The sequence below is a fragment of the Gracilinanus agilis genome, chromosome 1, assembly GCF_016433145.1.
Source record: "Gracilinanus agilis isolate LMUSP501 chromosome 1, AgileGrace, whole genome shotgun sequence".
Taxonomy (NCBI): Eukaryota; Metazoa; Chordata; class Mammalia; order Didelphimorphia; family Didelphidae; genus Gracilinanus; species Gracilinanus agilis.
Window position 1 is genome coordinate 628,311,380 of NC_058130.1, and position 14,876 is coordinate 628,326,255.

General features: G+C 36.4%; 1 protein-coding gene across 1 annotated transcript in view; it reads left to right on the forward strand.

The window, feature by feature from the left end:
- Positions 1 to 14,876, forward strand: part of SLC26A7 (solute carrier family 26 member 7) — a 308,018-nt gene that overhangs the window by 112,822 nt on the left and 180,320 nt on the right. Inside the window, exon 2 of the mRNA XM_044668390.1 lies at positions 8,668 to 8,975. Coding sequence (XP_044524325.1) covers positions 8,783 to 8,975 — 193 coding nt within the window. The 5' untranslated portion in view covers positions 8,668 to 8,782. The remainder of the gene's footprint in view (positions 1 to 8,667; positions 8,976 to 14,876) is intronic.

A 14,876-nucleotide genomic window follows, 5' to 3' on the forward strand; every position in this document is an offset into this window, starting at 1 on the left:
AAGGAAGGAAGGAAGGAAGGAAGGAAGGAAGGAAGGAAGGAAGGAAGGAAGGAAGGAAGGAAGGAAGGAAGAGAGGGAGAGAGAGGAGCTGCTGAAAAGATTTTTATTAAAATCATTAAGACTCTAGCACTAATACTTAGAGTACAGTTGAAGGAACAGTGGGGTTTGGGAGGCTTGTTTCTAGTCTTGATTTTGCTCCTTTTGGCTTTATAATTTTAAGTATTGTTGTGAGGATTATTTAGGTATTAGTTTATAAACTAATACCTAAATAATCCTTGCAACAGTATCTCATGGGACTTCTTTGAGATTCAGTTTCCTGGGAAGGACTAGGTGACTTTCAAAGTCTTTCCCACAAATAACATTATTTTCTTTCTATCATTCCAATCCAGGATAAGATTGTACATATTCATAAATTCTTGAATGTTGGTATTAAATCTTCCAATCTTCTTAAGTGACCCTGAAGGAAGATACACTTTCTCTACTATTCTTTTCTTCCGTCTACCCCATACTTCCTTACCCATCTCAAACACACTAACGGATGATTGAAAACTAGTATTGGGCTACATGAATAAACTTCCTGAACCAAAGAATTGGAATAAGAATGATAATTCATAAGAATGTAACACTTGAAAAATATTACTTAAAATATTTATTGTTAGTTTTGCTTATATATCATCTTTATTTCCAGATTTGTCTTTTCCACTGTCACCTACCTGGGTGACTTAGAACAAGTCTTAAGCTATCTTTGATTTCTTTTTCTTAGCTATAAAATGAGAGGGTTGGACTAGATGACTTCTAAAGTCTATTGTAGCTCTAAATCTATGTTCCTATAATCCTTCTCCCTCCCCTTCAGCAAATTGCTCCTTGTAACTGAGAATAAAAGAGGCAAAGACCTGTTCAACAAAATTAGCCAATACATCAATTAACTGAAAATATTTGAGGTCGTCCATGTCCATAAATCTCCACATCTGTAAGGAAGGAAGTTATGTTTCTCATCTGCAGACTAGGGTCAAGCTACCCTTAAAGAATTTACATTCTAGTGTGTATGGGGGAACTAACTAAAAAAAAAACTAACTTGTGCCCAACTAAATAAATAGAAGATGTGTACCATATAAATTCAAAGGAGAAGGAAAAAAATCCACTTGCATTTTGGGAGACCATGAAAGCCCATGCTTAATTAGGTAATGATTTTAAAAAGGACAAAAAATTAAATGACCCACCTTGTTACCTCTGAGACTTGAAAGAAATGAAAAGTATTTTCATTATTATTTTCTCAAGGACTTTCATTCAATTCAATTCAAAAAACATTTATTAAGTACCTTTCATGTATGCCATCCTCTGTGTCAGATGGTAATGCGAGAGTGTTGTACTATATATAATAAACCATTTATTTCCTAGCACCAGAGTCAAAGCTGACAGAGTCTGCAGACATTCCAACTCAAAGTTTAAGTAACACCTTTATTTTCTCACTAAGCTGTATCATTGACATAGCATACTTGGGCTTAGAGCCTAAAGGATTGGCACTCTGCTTTGGGAGCATGATTGTAATATAAAACTTGAGTTTTAAAGGAAAACATTGAAAATATGTAACAAATGCATGAGGGGCTCTTTATGAGGGTAGTGTGAACAAGACCAGCGAAGGACCTAGAAAGGTATCGACGACTCCACAAAACCTTTTCATAGCCACATAGCAACATGTGCTCCTTTGCCAACTCAGAATTGAAAATGAACTTATTTATAAAATCACATGAATTCTTGAACTTGTTAAACACAAGAATGTTGAGGACTGACTGTATTATCTTTCATCTAGTTGACCAAACTGAATTTTAAAAATACACTAAGGTTCCTAAGTATCTTTTATATGTTAGTTTCTTATAAAACTGATATTTATGATAGATTAATTTTATGAAATTGGGTCCTTTGTCTACCTTAGTTTCCTCAGCAGTAAAAATGGGATTAATAATAATACCTATTTCTTAGAGTTGTTGTGAGGATCAAATGAGATAATGTCTCTAAAGGGCTTAAAGGCACAATGCCTGACACATAGTAGGCACTTAATAGATATGTGTGTTACCCGTCCCTGCCTTCAGTTGTATACTTACAAGTGCATTAGATATCTCAGGCCTAAGCACAGAATATTTCCTTTGACATTTAAAAATATTTTTAATATCAACAATGTGGGGTCTCCATCTATCAAAACAGGACAGAATTCATCATGCCTCTTAATGAGCAGTTTTATGAATGGCCATGACCAAAAACAAGTTAAAAATCAGGGGCCAAGTCTTTGGTCACAAATCTTTCCACATTTAGACAGGATAGCCCTCAGATCACGCCAGTCCAAGCACCCATACTCTAGGCCTTTGTGGCTTGAAAAGACTTGCTAGGGCATGCATGCTATTGACATAGCCTTTGAGAATCTAAAATCATTTTTGTTCCATGAAGAGAGAGTAGCATAACACTACAGTAGAAAAAGGAACAGAGGGTCACATTCCCCCCCCCCCAAGAATATCACAGAATCTTAGAGCTGGAAGGGGACTCAGAAATTATCATCATTTAAAAGATGAACTCAGTGCAAGAGACATTAACTTTCTCAAAATCACAGCTTGCTAGTAGTAGATTAAGGGTTATGGTCTATTCTCTTCCAGTTCTTTTGATAATTTTGCTTCTAACATGCCAGTTGATTTTGTGTCTTCAGAGTTCAGTACTTTAAAATGTTTCATTCGATGAAGTATCTTTTGATATACCTATATCAATACGACAAGAGAATTCACATATTATAATATGTGTACATTCACATATTTATAATTCTTGTGTGTAATATGTGTATGTGTACACATATGGGTGCATCTTCAAGCCATAAATGCCAACTTTGGCATGGTATAGGATAGAGTCATAATCCATGCCTAAGGTAACTCCAACAACTTCTAATGTCAAATTAGAGTTAAGACACAAATAAAGTGAGGGAGTAAAGCCTTTAAGTCGTTATACAGAATGAGCATCCTTTTCATCTAAAAGAAATATTGAATCAAGAGATTAGGACTCTAGACTAAAGAGGGACTTTGGTTATTATCCAGATCAGGAGTTCTAAACCTTTTTTGTGTGTCTTGAATCTCTTTGGCAGTCTGGTAAAACCCACAGACTCCCTTCTCAGACTGTTTTTAAGTATCTAAAACAAAATTCATAGGATTAGAAATTGATTGTACTGAAATATAATTGTAAAAATATTTTGAAGACAAGTTTGTAAATATCAGGTAAGAATCTTTGATCTTGGCCTATTCCCTTCATTTAATACATGAGAAAACTAGGATTCATAGAAATGATGTTACTTGTCCATAGTTATATAAGTGACCAGAGTCAGCAAAACTGGGACTCAGTCTAGGGCTTTGAGTCCAAATCCAACATTCTTTCCATTATACTATATATACGCCCATAGCCCTTGAAGGTATTTGCATTTCACAACATGAAAATAACATTGACAGCCTGCCATTAAGCAGGGTTTCTCTTTTGAGTTACTCTTCTCTGTCTCGTCTTCTATTACGATTCTACTCTTTGTTACACTGACCCAGCAATGTGAACTTGTGGAATTGATGTAGCCACCAAGAGTTTTTGAATGTCACTTTGTTTAAGACATCAGGGGTAACCCAAAATGAATTACATTGTTACTGGACAGTTTGAAACAAACAGAAACTGACTTAAAACCCTGAATATCAAGGATCCGAAAAGTTCATGATTTTATTTTGCTAATAAATGGAAAAATGCAGCCGGGACCATAATAAAATACTAAACTATATAAGAAGACACTGAGCTATTAGAAAAATTAAGATTTACTTCTGCTTGGGAAGCTAATCGATGTAAACAAAACAAAGTAGTTTGGGAACAACCATGTCAAGAACTGGTTGACAAACTTCTCAACTGGACTTCCAATTGGATCAGTTGTATAGAAGTATCCAAGAGGGTGAGCTGATTTAATTGGGCTGACAACTTGTGGGAACACCCAGAAAAGCCCCTATTTATGGTACCCAAAAATGTCTACCACAAAAAGACCAGTGTCAGAAATGACTTTTAGGTTTACTTCAAGATGAAGGAGGGAAGACTGGCATCCTGCCATTTCCCTCCAGGATATAAAGATTGGATGTTAAGAAAGTCTTTGAGAAGGATCTTTAGAATTAAGGGTCTAATGAAGTTGCCAACACTTGAGTCTAGTTCAGGAAGAATGTTATAAGCAACCTACTATTTATTGAATACTTTTTAAGTTCAGGGTACCATACTAGGTCCTCTGGAGAGACAAAAGAAACAGACGACCAGGCTCATTCCCATGGATATCCTGTAGATTAATGAAGGATACTGGCCAAACACATATCATGCAGGCAAAAGAACACAAGCCAAGAAAATTTAGGAATGTAGTTGTAGACAACTCTTTATGTACACATATACAAATTAGGTAAGTGTTGTCAGGACCTTGAGTTTATGGAATGAGGAGATGTGGGTACAATTAAACTTGGAAGGCTTCATGACAAAAGTGAATCTTTAAAAAAAATTTTTTTTTAACCCTTACCTTCCATCTTGAAGTCAATACTGTGTATTGGCTCTAAGGCAGAAGAGTGGTAAGGGTGGGCAATGGGGGTCAAGTGACTTGCTCAGGGTCACACAGCTGGGAAGTGTCTGAGGTCAGATTTGAACCTAGGACCTCCCATCTCTAGGCCTGGCTCTCAATCCACTGAGCTACACAGCTGCCTCCCGAAAGAGAATCTTTATCCTAGCTTAAAGCCTGGCTTAGAGTAAGTGACTAATAAATGTTTACTGAATCATTGGCCAAGATTTTAAAGGAAGGTAGAATATTTCAGGTAGAATAATTAGCAAATATAGAGGTAGAGAATGGTGTTGTGGATAAAAGGTTGAAGTTGGAATCAGAAAGAAAGGAATTAGCTGAGACTATTAGTTATAGATAAATTACCACTTTGTAGATGAAATTATGATCAATTATCACTCCCCTTCCCAGCAATAAAATGGCCCCATAAGAAACAAAATAGGTTGAAAAGAATAAGTAGTATGTTTAGGTGGCAGATAGAATCCAGGAGATAGAGCAGAGAGTTTAAAGGGAGAAGGTGAAGCAATCAGGGTTCCTTCATTTTGAAGGTTATGAGAGCCTTTAGATTTGGTTCTGTGTCTTTGGAGGTCATTTTATGGGATGCAGTCGAGCCTATTGGTAGATCTCAAAGCCCTTGCTAGGGAACTTAGGGCTGAAAGAAATTGATTACTGGTAGTTTTAGAATAAACATTTGGAAGAGGAAGCATGGTACGGTGGGATAAGGATTGGCCATAAAGTGGAACCGAGTTCAAATCTCACCTCAGTTACTAAAATATTATAACCCTGCCCAAGTGAAAACTTCAGTTTCTTCATCTGTAAAATAAAGGAGGTTAGACTAAATGGATCCCAGTTTCATTCCAACTCTCAAATTATGCTTTTAGAAAGTGGTTTTTGCTGTTACACTGTTACATGTGAGGTGACTAGACAGAGAACCCCTCAAGGAGACCTTTCTAGTCTACCAAGTGATCTGGATGTGTAATAGGAAGGCATCCATTGTGATGAAAATGAAAGGATGAATTAGAGAAATGTGATGGAAGAGGAAAAGGGGGCTTGGTGATGATTTGGATCTGGTGAACAAAGAGAGAGACAATGATGATGTTAACATTACATATCAGTAGTCAAGAGGAGAATGACATCTTTGATAGCAAAATGGAAATTGGAAACAGCTAGTTTGGTGGTTGGGGGGACATAGAGATGATAACGTAATCCAGTTGTGTGTGTGTGTGTGTGTGTGTGTGTGTGTGTATTGCCTGGAAATACCTCCATCTGACACATGGATGAGAATGAAAGACATGTGGAAATGGAGAGTGAATTGACATCAGATTATCTAATAACTTATCTAATTTTCTTGAATTGTAAAAGTCTGTCAGATTGCCCTAGAAATCTCATGTGGGTGAATATGCTTCTTCATAAAGTTTCTGACATTTCTACTTATGATGTGAAGTGGATCTTCCATGAATCAAGCTAGATATTGTGAGGTTTTGGCACTTTGGGGTCCTAAACAGAACATATAAGTGCAAGAACCAGTCAAAGCATAAGGTTGAAAAAAGAATAAGAAAATAAGAAAATTTATGATATATTTAAATTCTTGAGAAAGATTCATTTATATCAGGATTCTACACTTATGGTCTATATACTCACTTTAAAAGTATTTTGATAATTACATTTCAATATCATTGATTTCCTTTATTATTTTATATATTTTTATGCATTTAATAATATTATTTTGAGAAAGAAGCCATAGGCTTTGACAGATTGCCAAAGGAGTCCAATGACACGAGAAAGGTTAAGAACCCTTGATTCAGATACCTCAAACATTTTTCGTTTTTACCGGAAGGATCAGAGGACACAAAATTTATTCTTATCTGAACTAATTATCTTCTTCCCATTGGTTCTGGGGCATTATGAAACAGTTTCAGTTTTTTCAGTTGTAAAAGTCCATCTTTAATTCTCAAATATGATATGTTTGTGCATGTTAATTGTATTCTCATACGTTCATTCATTCATTCAACAAGGCTTTATTAAGTCTCCACTATGTGTTGAGTTCTGGAGCTACAGGAACTAAAAATCAAAAAAGTCTCTGTATTTATAGAGCTTATATTCTATTATCAACAATCTAAATGGCTTACCCAAAATGTTATAAGTTGAGCAAATAGATAAAGTTTTCTGTTGAAAGATTTTAGCTTATGTTTCAATGTCTTTTATGAAATCATAGTATCATTGAGAGCACCATAGAATGCCTGGGATGATGGTCATCTGGGTTAGCTTCCCACCCATTTTTTCCCCCAGAAAACCCTTTTGCAGCATCCTTGACGGGTGATCACCCATCTTCAGAGAAGACCACAGATTCATAACCTAGATATCTTTTGAGTTTTTTGGGGGGAGGGTTTGGGGGTAGGTGAGAAGGTATGGAATAAGGATTACATACAATGATTGTGGATGATTACAAAATAGAGTTAAAATGATTGTTTGTAAAGGAAAGAAATAAAAAGCTTAAGACAGTTAAAACGATGTAGTATCTGTTTCGAACTCCTGAGGTTGATGCAGCTTTGTTGTGGACACAGCGATGATGATAGCAAATATCAAGTGGTTTCACTTATACATGAGAACATATGAAAAGGGGTCTGGAAACACCACAAGCCAGAGTCTCTAAAGGAGGTGATAATTATAGGAATCAAGTAGTTTGGACAGTTTGGAAATTTGGCCCAATGTCTAATAAAGGAAGAAAAAGCAAAGCAAATTCTGACCTGTGGATAAAAATATCAATTGCCTGGATGTAAGGTAGTCATCAATTGTAAGGCAGAAGCAGATATGAGAGCACTATATAGGAAACCAGTGAGGTCATCCTTGGAAAGCTGAGAAAGTAGCTATTCACCTTAATTTAAAAACAAATGGAAAAAAGGTACAGCTACAGCGGGGGACCAGAGAAGTGTCCAAGGGATCCAAGGGTTTTGTTATTCTAAAGGCTTCCAGAAATCAGCTTTGTATTCTCTGGACGAAAGGGCACTAAAAGGGGCCTCAGTGAACTATATACATAGTATTCTCTTTCTTGGCTGTCAGAGTTTTATTTAATAAACTGTTTCTTTGGTATAATTCCAATTGCACAGCTCATAAATGCCGGCTTTCTTTCTTTAAAAAAAAAAAATGATGGCCTCTCCGAACTACCATAAAATGTAAAAACAAAGGGGATATGTATTTAATGAAACTATAAAAGTGGAATAGGCACCAAAAATCTTTGGGGGGCACTTTCCGCAATGATTTGTACCATACTGTCATTCCTCAATAAACACCAGTCACAATAGTATGTGAGAAGTAAATGATGAAGAGAAACAGTCAGAGAAAACCCAAGGAACAATGAGGACTGTAGCCGCTAGTGTTCCATCCATTGTCATGCCGGTTTTGTTAGTCTGTGGGATGAAGTTTCAGTTTATTTATGAGAACTGGAAATTCCTTTTCCCCAAACTGGGCAGCAGGCTACCTGAACATTTCTCTATGAATGAAAACCTCATTTCACAGGGAATAAAATGATGAGAAACATTTAACAGAGTTCTGTAGCTTGCTTTAATATGCTAAGAATCGCCAGCACTTAACAGGCTGCAAACAAACGGATCATTCTCCAAAGGGAGGCTAGGTTCAGCGAGTTAATTTTGCACTCTGGAGCCTCCAGCAGTTTTGTGCTTATGCATAGCTTGGAGGGAGAGATTGGACTAGCGGAGAGCTTCCTGGTTGTATTAGCATAGCCCAGCCCACTTCCAACACACGCCCAGCACTACCTCATTAACCATTGGGATTGGAGCCAAAAGCATAAGGCACTACAGTGAATATAAGGGAGAAATTACTGGATAGAGAGCCATAGACTAACTTAAGGCTAGACGCAATACTTTTAAAAGAACAGAAACATATTACACTAAACAGGGACTATTTCTCCATTTCCTTCAGATGAGGATGCGAGATTTAAATGCATATTTGGAGTTAAATTAATTAGCCACCTCAAAACCAACCAGAACTCAGCTCCAGATATTTAAGCGTTCTCTTAATCTCACTCTCTCTACCCCCCCCCCCCTTTTTTTCCCCTGTAGCTTTGACATTGTAAAGCATTGGAAAAAACCTGGAGACTGGCACTGAAGTAAGGTGCGCTTGAAACGACTTTCTCTTTCTGAAGAAGAAACTTTTGGGAGGAGGGGGACCTGGAAAATGACAGAAGTGAAGAGAAAAAAGAATAGTGTGGTATGGAGGAAGATAAACTCCTTCCACTGTGCAGACATTAAACAGTGGTGTCGAAGGCGACTGCCAATTCTGGAATGGGCACCACGCTACAACCTGAAGGAAAATTTGATTCCGGACACAGTGTCGGGGATAATGCTGGCAATCCAGCAGGTGACACACGGTAAAGTAACTTTATTTGTTTTTTCCCATCTTCTGTAAACCAGCTTTCCCCTTTACCTACTGGTTATTGTGAGGAGATGGACTATTAAAACTGTGACAATATAACTGGGAAATAGTGAGTGGACATATAATTTTTTGGGGGGAAATGAGCACTTTGCACAAAAATGTATACCTTATTATTTATTACCTGGTAATAATTTGACTATTATTTAAGTACATTAAATTTATTTTAGGCTTTCTTACTTTTTTAATCTAAGTTTTTATAGCTTTTGAGAATGTGGGTGCATGTGTAATATATAGTGTTTTTGTTAATGTACCATAAATATAAAAGCATCAGTAAGTCAACAGTTATCTATGTTAGAGCTTGAGATTATAAATATGGTTGTCTCACCCCTCTAAGTCAAGCTATAAACACTTCCTGCCTTGAGATGTTATTTGCAAACATTATTAGTAGCACCCAATTACCTGTTGCAGCCCTGAGATTTGCTGTAAGCGAGCAGCAGGGCTTTCAGCACATAAAGGAGGCTCACTGCCAAGATTATTATTTGCAAAGAGAATCCTGTGCGTCTCCAGAGCTTGGGTTTCATTGTGTATGTTGATTTAATTCTGTATCACATTACCTAAGCCATCCATTTTTCGAGGAGTAATTTAAGCTAAGGGTCAGCCTTGTTCTAGCTGATCCAGAATGACTATTTGGATTTTTCTAGGTAGCTCTCAAGGTGAAATGGAATGAATGATTTGAAGGCATTTGTGTGAACTATGATTGCTGACTAGCTCAGGTAACAGGCTTCTGCCAGCTGTGGAGAAATTGGGAAATTTGAAAGCTTCCTTACTCCAAAAACATATAGAACTGTTTGTCTGGCTCAGATTCTGTATGTCTGTAGTTCTTTATAGTTTCACAGACTAGCTGGCCCTAACTATTATTCATACTGCTAAATTATAAGCACTCCTTTAATTGAATTATTCTGTAGCTGGAACCAACTGGTTTGTGTAAGTATTTGTGTTTTTAGGGTAATTAGGAACATCTGCACTGGCATGCTTCAACTCTAAGAACCGTAATGCTGCCGTGCTCTAGAGAATCTTTTTTTTTTTTTTTTGGACTGGCTAGTCCTATAACATAATAATTTTAATTATCTTTGGGTTAATAATGATTTTTGGTGGATTTTTCAGAATGGAGAAATAAAAATATATTAGATGTGATGGGTAATAATATAAAGGACTAGGAAGAGCAGTCTGTTATCCATAGGTTTAACTGTCCTTTAAAAAGCAGTAGAGCCCAACTAATAATGGTACAGTAGAAAAGAATACTCACAAATCTCATATCTGACACTTTCTGCCTTTGTGTCTTTGAGCAATTCCCTTAACTTAAATGAGAAGGTTGGAAGAATTGCTTCTGAGGTCCCTTCTAGATCTGTGATCCTATTTGGTTTTTATATTTTGAAAACAGGAGATCAGATTCAAAGTGTTTCTTTCCTAGATGATTTCAACCCATTTATTATTCTGCTCTTATTTGAGGGGAAAAAAGAGTGGGGTCGACTTTTATTTTTTTAAATGATGCTTTAACTGTGAAAAGACAAATCCAGCAAAGAAATACAAGAGCTGCCAAGCTCACCTGTTCTATGGGACATTCTTTACTCTATTCTCTGGTTGTTACTGGTATAGAATTAGTTTCTATGTTTTTTTTTTTTTTGCTTTGATTGTTTGGTCTAAGAAGACAACTCAGTAAAAGAGCCAAACCAAACCAAACAAACAAACAAATAAATTAAAATAAAATAAAATAAAATGACTGAACCAGTCCTGGTGCATTTCTCATTTGAGGGAGATGAAAAGTCAGTGAGATATGGAAAGATTCTAGAATGTGACACTGAAGGTAGTGAAAGGAAAAAATGAGGAAGGGGAAGCCATACTCAAAGATCTTCTGCTTCTCCAATTAGCAAGCAGATAATTCTTTAAAATATTTCACACCAATTTAATTTGTTTAGAACTCAAACTCAACTGGTTATTGGTGGCCCAATCCATTTAAGTCAAATTTAAATCAATAAGCATTAATTAAGAGTTTACAGTTAGTAGACTGTGTGCTAAGCATTGGGACTATGAAAAAATGCAGAAATAAGGACAGCCACTGCCTTCAAGGGGCTTACATTCTAAAAGAGAAGGACTAGACAAAGAAAGGAACTAAAGGAAGGTTTAGAGGGAGGCATGAAGGTACTGGATGAAGGAGACCTGGTAGAGAAAATCTATGATAGAGAAAGTTTGTAGCATCTGGAGTGAAGCCTGGAAAAGAATGATGATATGGTTGGTATGAATGAAGAATGAAGATATTTTCTTGGATTTTTGGGGAAAATCCTCAAGTGCCACCTGAAGCAAAAATCTGAATGGTTCACAAAAAGAGAAAAACTCTTTTAAAAAATGCTCCCTAAGTTGGAATTTGGTATTGGGGTTCCAAAGCATTGTAAAGCATGTAAGAATGTATATACTCATAGAAGAGGAAACATCCAATTGCAAGAAGGGGTAGGAAGGAAACTGAGATACTTTAGTGGTGAAGTGTTTAACTGGAGGTCAGGAAATCTTTAGTTCAAACCTATTCATTTTCTTCACCTTAAGAAAATATAACAAACCATTATCCTTGGAGTCAGAGAACTAAAGGTCAAGGTTTGGCTCAGCTATCCACTAGCTCTTTGACCCAAATTCTCTGAGCCTCATTTTCCTATAAATCGAAAGAGGTGGATTAGATGACCTCATAGGTCCCTTCTAGCCCCAATCTCTATAAATACCTTTATATGGTGTTGTAGTTGTGTGGGTGATTGTCCTCTTCTGAAGCCATACTCTTTGAGTTTGATGTGAACCATCTACATCTACAAGACTTGGTTTTCCAGACATAAAGTGGCTGAAATCAATAGAATTTCTAATTTCTCTTCCCCTTAAGGCTCTCTTTCCTCTATATTCTTCAATCTTGTTCTTTTCTTCTTCACTAAATGCCAATTTAATTTCAAAAGAAGAGTTGCTCTTCCTGACCTGTCAAAATCAGAAGACAAAAAAACCCAATAATACTATGTGGGTATTTTTTTTCAAATTAAGAGGTGACAAGTAATGGAGGATAGTTATCTCTGCATCTTTGTCAAGTCTAGAATATATCTTCTTTCAAACTCCTTTGCATTTAGCCTTTTCCAGACATTACAGCTGCAGTTATAAGAATTAAAGACAAAGCGATGAGAAAAAAAACAAAATCCAGCAGGGAATAATGCAAGTGAGGATGCCAGATCTCATGAGCTTCTCATTATGTGAATCAAATATTGGCAATCAATGCCTCTTCTATTTTCTCAGGAAAGTAGAATGAAAAAAAAAAATAAAAGCAAGAGGAGAGGGGTAGCGACGTAGGAATACTAACTATGACAATATATAAAAAGTCATCCTTCTTCTCACTGAAATTCATGCATCACTAAAGTTCTCCTTTCCATTACTTTGTTGTGGTGTGGAGGTGACCCTACATTCTTGAGGCCATGCCAATGGACTGCAAGCTCTGGTAGTTCCTAACAAGCTTGAAAGGCTTCCAGGATGGGCCTGGTAATGGATTGTGCATCTGTCAAGGGAGGCCCAACCTTGTTAAGGTCAGAAAGGTTCCTCACCAGAACACTGGTCTCTAGGTGAGGTGTTTTTTGGTCATTGCTGTCAGTATTTAACAGATTAGGAGGGGTTGCTATTTGCATCAGTGGAGAGAGTGCCCACACTAATGAAATTATGGATAGTATTAATAAGAAAAATTTCTTTGCAATTTTATAATTATGTGATATAAAACACTTTTCTCATTTTTCTATAGGAATGCAATTTAAATAGATTATATATTGATATATATCTCTCTGTATATACAGAGAGAAAGATAAGCAGGACATTTCTTCTCCTGATTCTTCCCCTTAATCCTCCACCTATAAATTTCTTGTATTTCCTCAGAATTTACCTAAAAGTTTTATTTTTATAATCCTTTGAAAGCTTTACTGTTTTACATACTAAGGAGAAGCTGTGTTTCAAAAGAGGCTATTCAAAAGAAATCCTAGCTGTGTTAAAGAGCTCTTCTAATATTGTTTTTTGCATATTTCATGCTTCAAGAATTTGAGAGCTTTTCTTGCCATTGAATCAAATGAGAATTGCTGCCATTTGTTCACACTTTTCTAAAAAAAGCTGTTTTTCTATACCTTAACCCATCAATCTTGCAATAAGCCAGGTAGCAGTAGTAGGTCTTACCATAGCATGTGTTCATACAATAGAACAGATAGCAGAGAATAGTTTGACTCCACTAGGCCATGTGGCCAATAACCTAAACAGCCAATCAATCAAGCCAGCAACAAACATTTATTAAGAGATAGAAACTGTTCTAGGTACTGCACATAAAATGTTTAAATAAAAGGGAGATAGGAAGAAAAAGGGAGAAAATTAAAGGAAAGAAGAAAGAAAAAGAAAAATTGAAGCAAAGAAATAGTCCCTTTCCAAGGATCTTATTTCCAATCAATGCAGACAGAATAAGTACCAATATATACATATAAGATGGTTAAACACAAGGTAGTGAGGGATGGAGAAGACCAGTGATTTGGGAGAATCTCAGGAAAAATCTCACACAGGAAAGAGATGCTTAAGTTTCATTTTGATGGAATTTTGAAAATCTATGAGTAAGGGGAGAGAAGGGAATACATTCTAAGCATGAGGGGTGACCAGCACAAATGCAGAGATGGGAAATGGAAACTATGTGTGAAGAACAGAGAGAAGGCCAGTTTGTCTAGACTGTAGAATTTGAGAGGGGAAGGAATAAAAAATGAGATTTAAATGTTAGTTCCAGGTTTTGAAGGTCTTTAAAGGCTAGACAGAGTATCTTATATTTTATTCTAGAGGTCAGAAGGAGCCTTGAGATTTATTGAATAAGGGAGTGACATTGTCTATTCAATACTAAATGAAAATGACTAATCAAGAATATTACATGCCTAGCTAAATTGGAATTGGTTTTACCAACTCAAATTCTTTCTCTTAAACAAAGACTTCCATGATCTACCCAGCCAATGAGGATGTTCATTCTTGGGACCTGTATAAAACTCAGTTTCTGTCTCTCACATGTACTTACGATGTATCATTTTGCTTTAAGGTTATCAGTATATGGAGACTCCATGGGAAAAGATGCATCTTATTTCGAACTGTGTAAAATCTCTGTATTTCCCCCAGGGTCTAGCTTTGCTCAGAATATTTTACTAATTCAACAACAATAAGATGTAACTTTTATATAGAGTTGTAAGGTTTATAAAGTGCTTTACAAATATAATTCCTCTGATCCTCATAACTATCCTGGGAGAGAGGTTCAATTATTATTTCCCATTTACAAAGTAGGAAACAGAACCAGACAGGTTAAATGACTTGTCCAGGGTTCTACAGTTTCTGAGTATATCAGTTGAAATTTGAGCTCATCTTCCTGGCTCAAGGTCTAGCCCTTTATCCATTGTGCATCCCAGTAACCTATTGATATTAAAGCAGCCAATGTCTCTAAGTATGCAGTCTTCCCATTAGCTTCCAGATTCTCCCTTGGGGAAGTTGATACTTTGAACCAAATCTAAGATCAGTAAATACCAATAGAAAGAACCAGAGAAATTTGACTCAAAAGAACTGAGAGGAGTAAAAGAAAAGTCCGTTTTATTCTTATATTATATATGGTTGCTCTGTGCAATGCCTAGATACAGTAGGTGCTGAATCAATGCATATTCACTTCCTTCCTTTTTCTATAGTCCTAGCTTTAAACTACTGTGGGGGCTCTTTGAAGTTTTCTTTCATGCAAAACAGAAGAATGCTACATCTCTATACTAGTGTAAAGGATTTGTCACTCTTGGTTCCAAACTTTTGGTTCAGCTTGAGCTTCTTCTCCCCATTC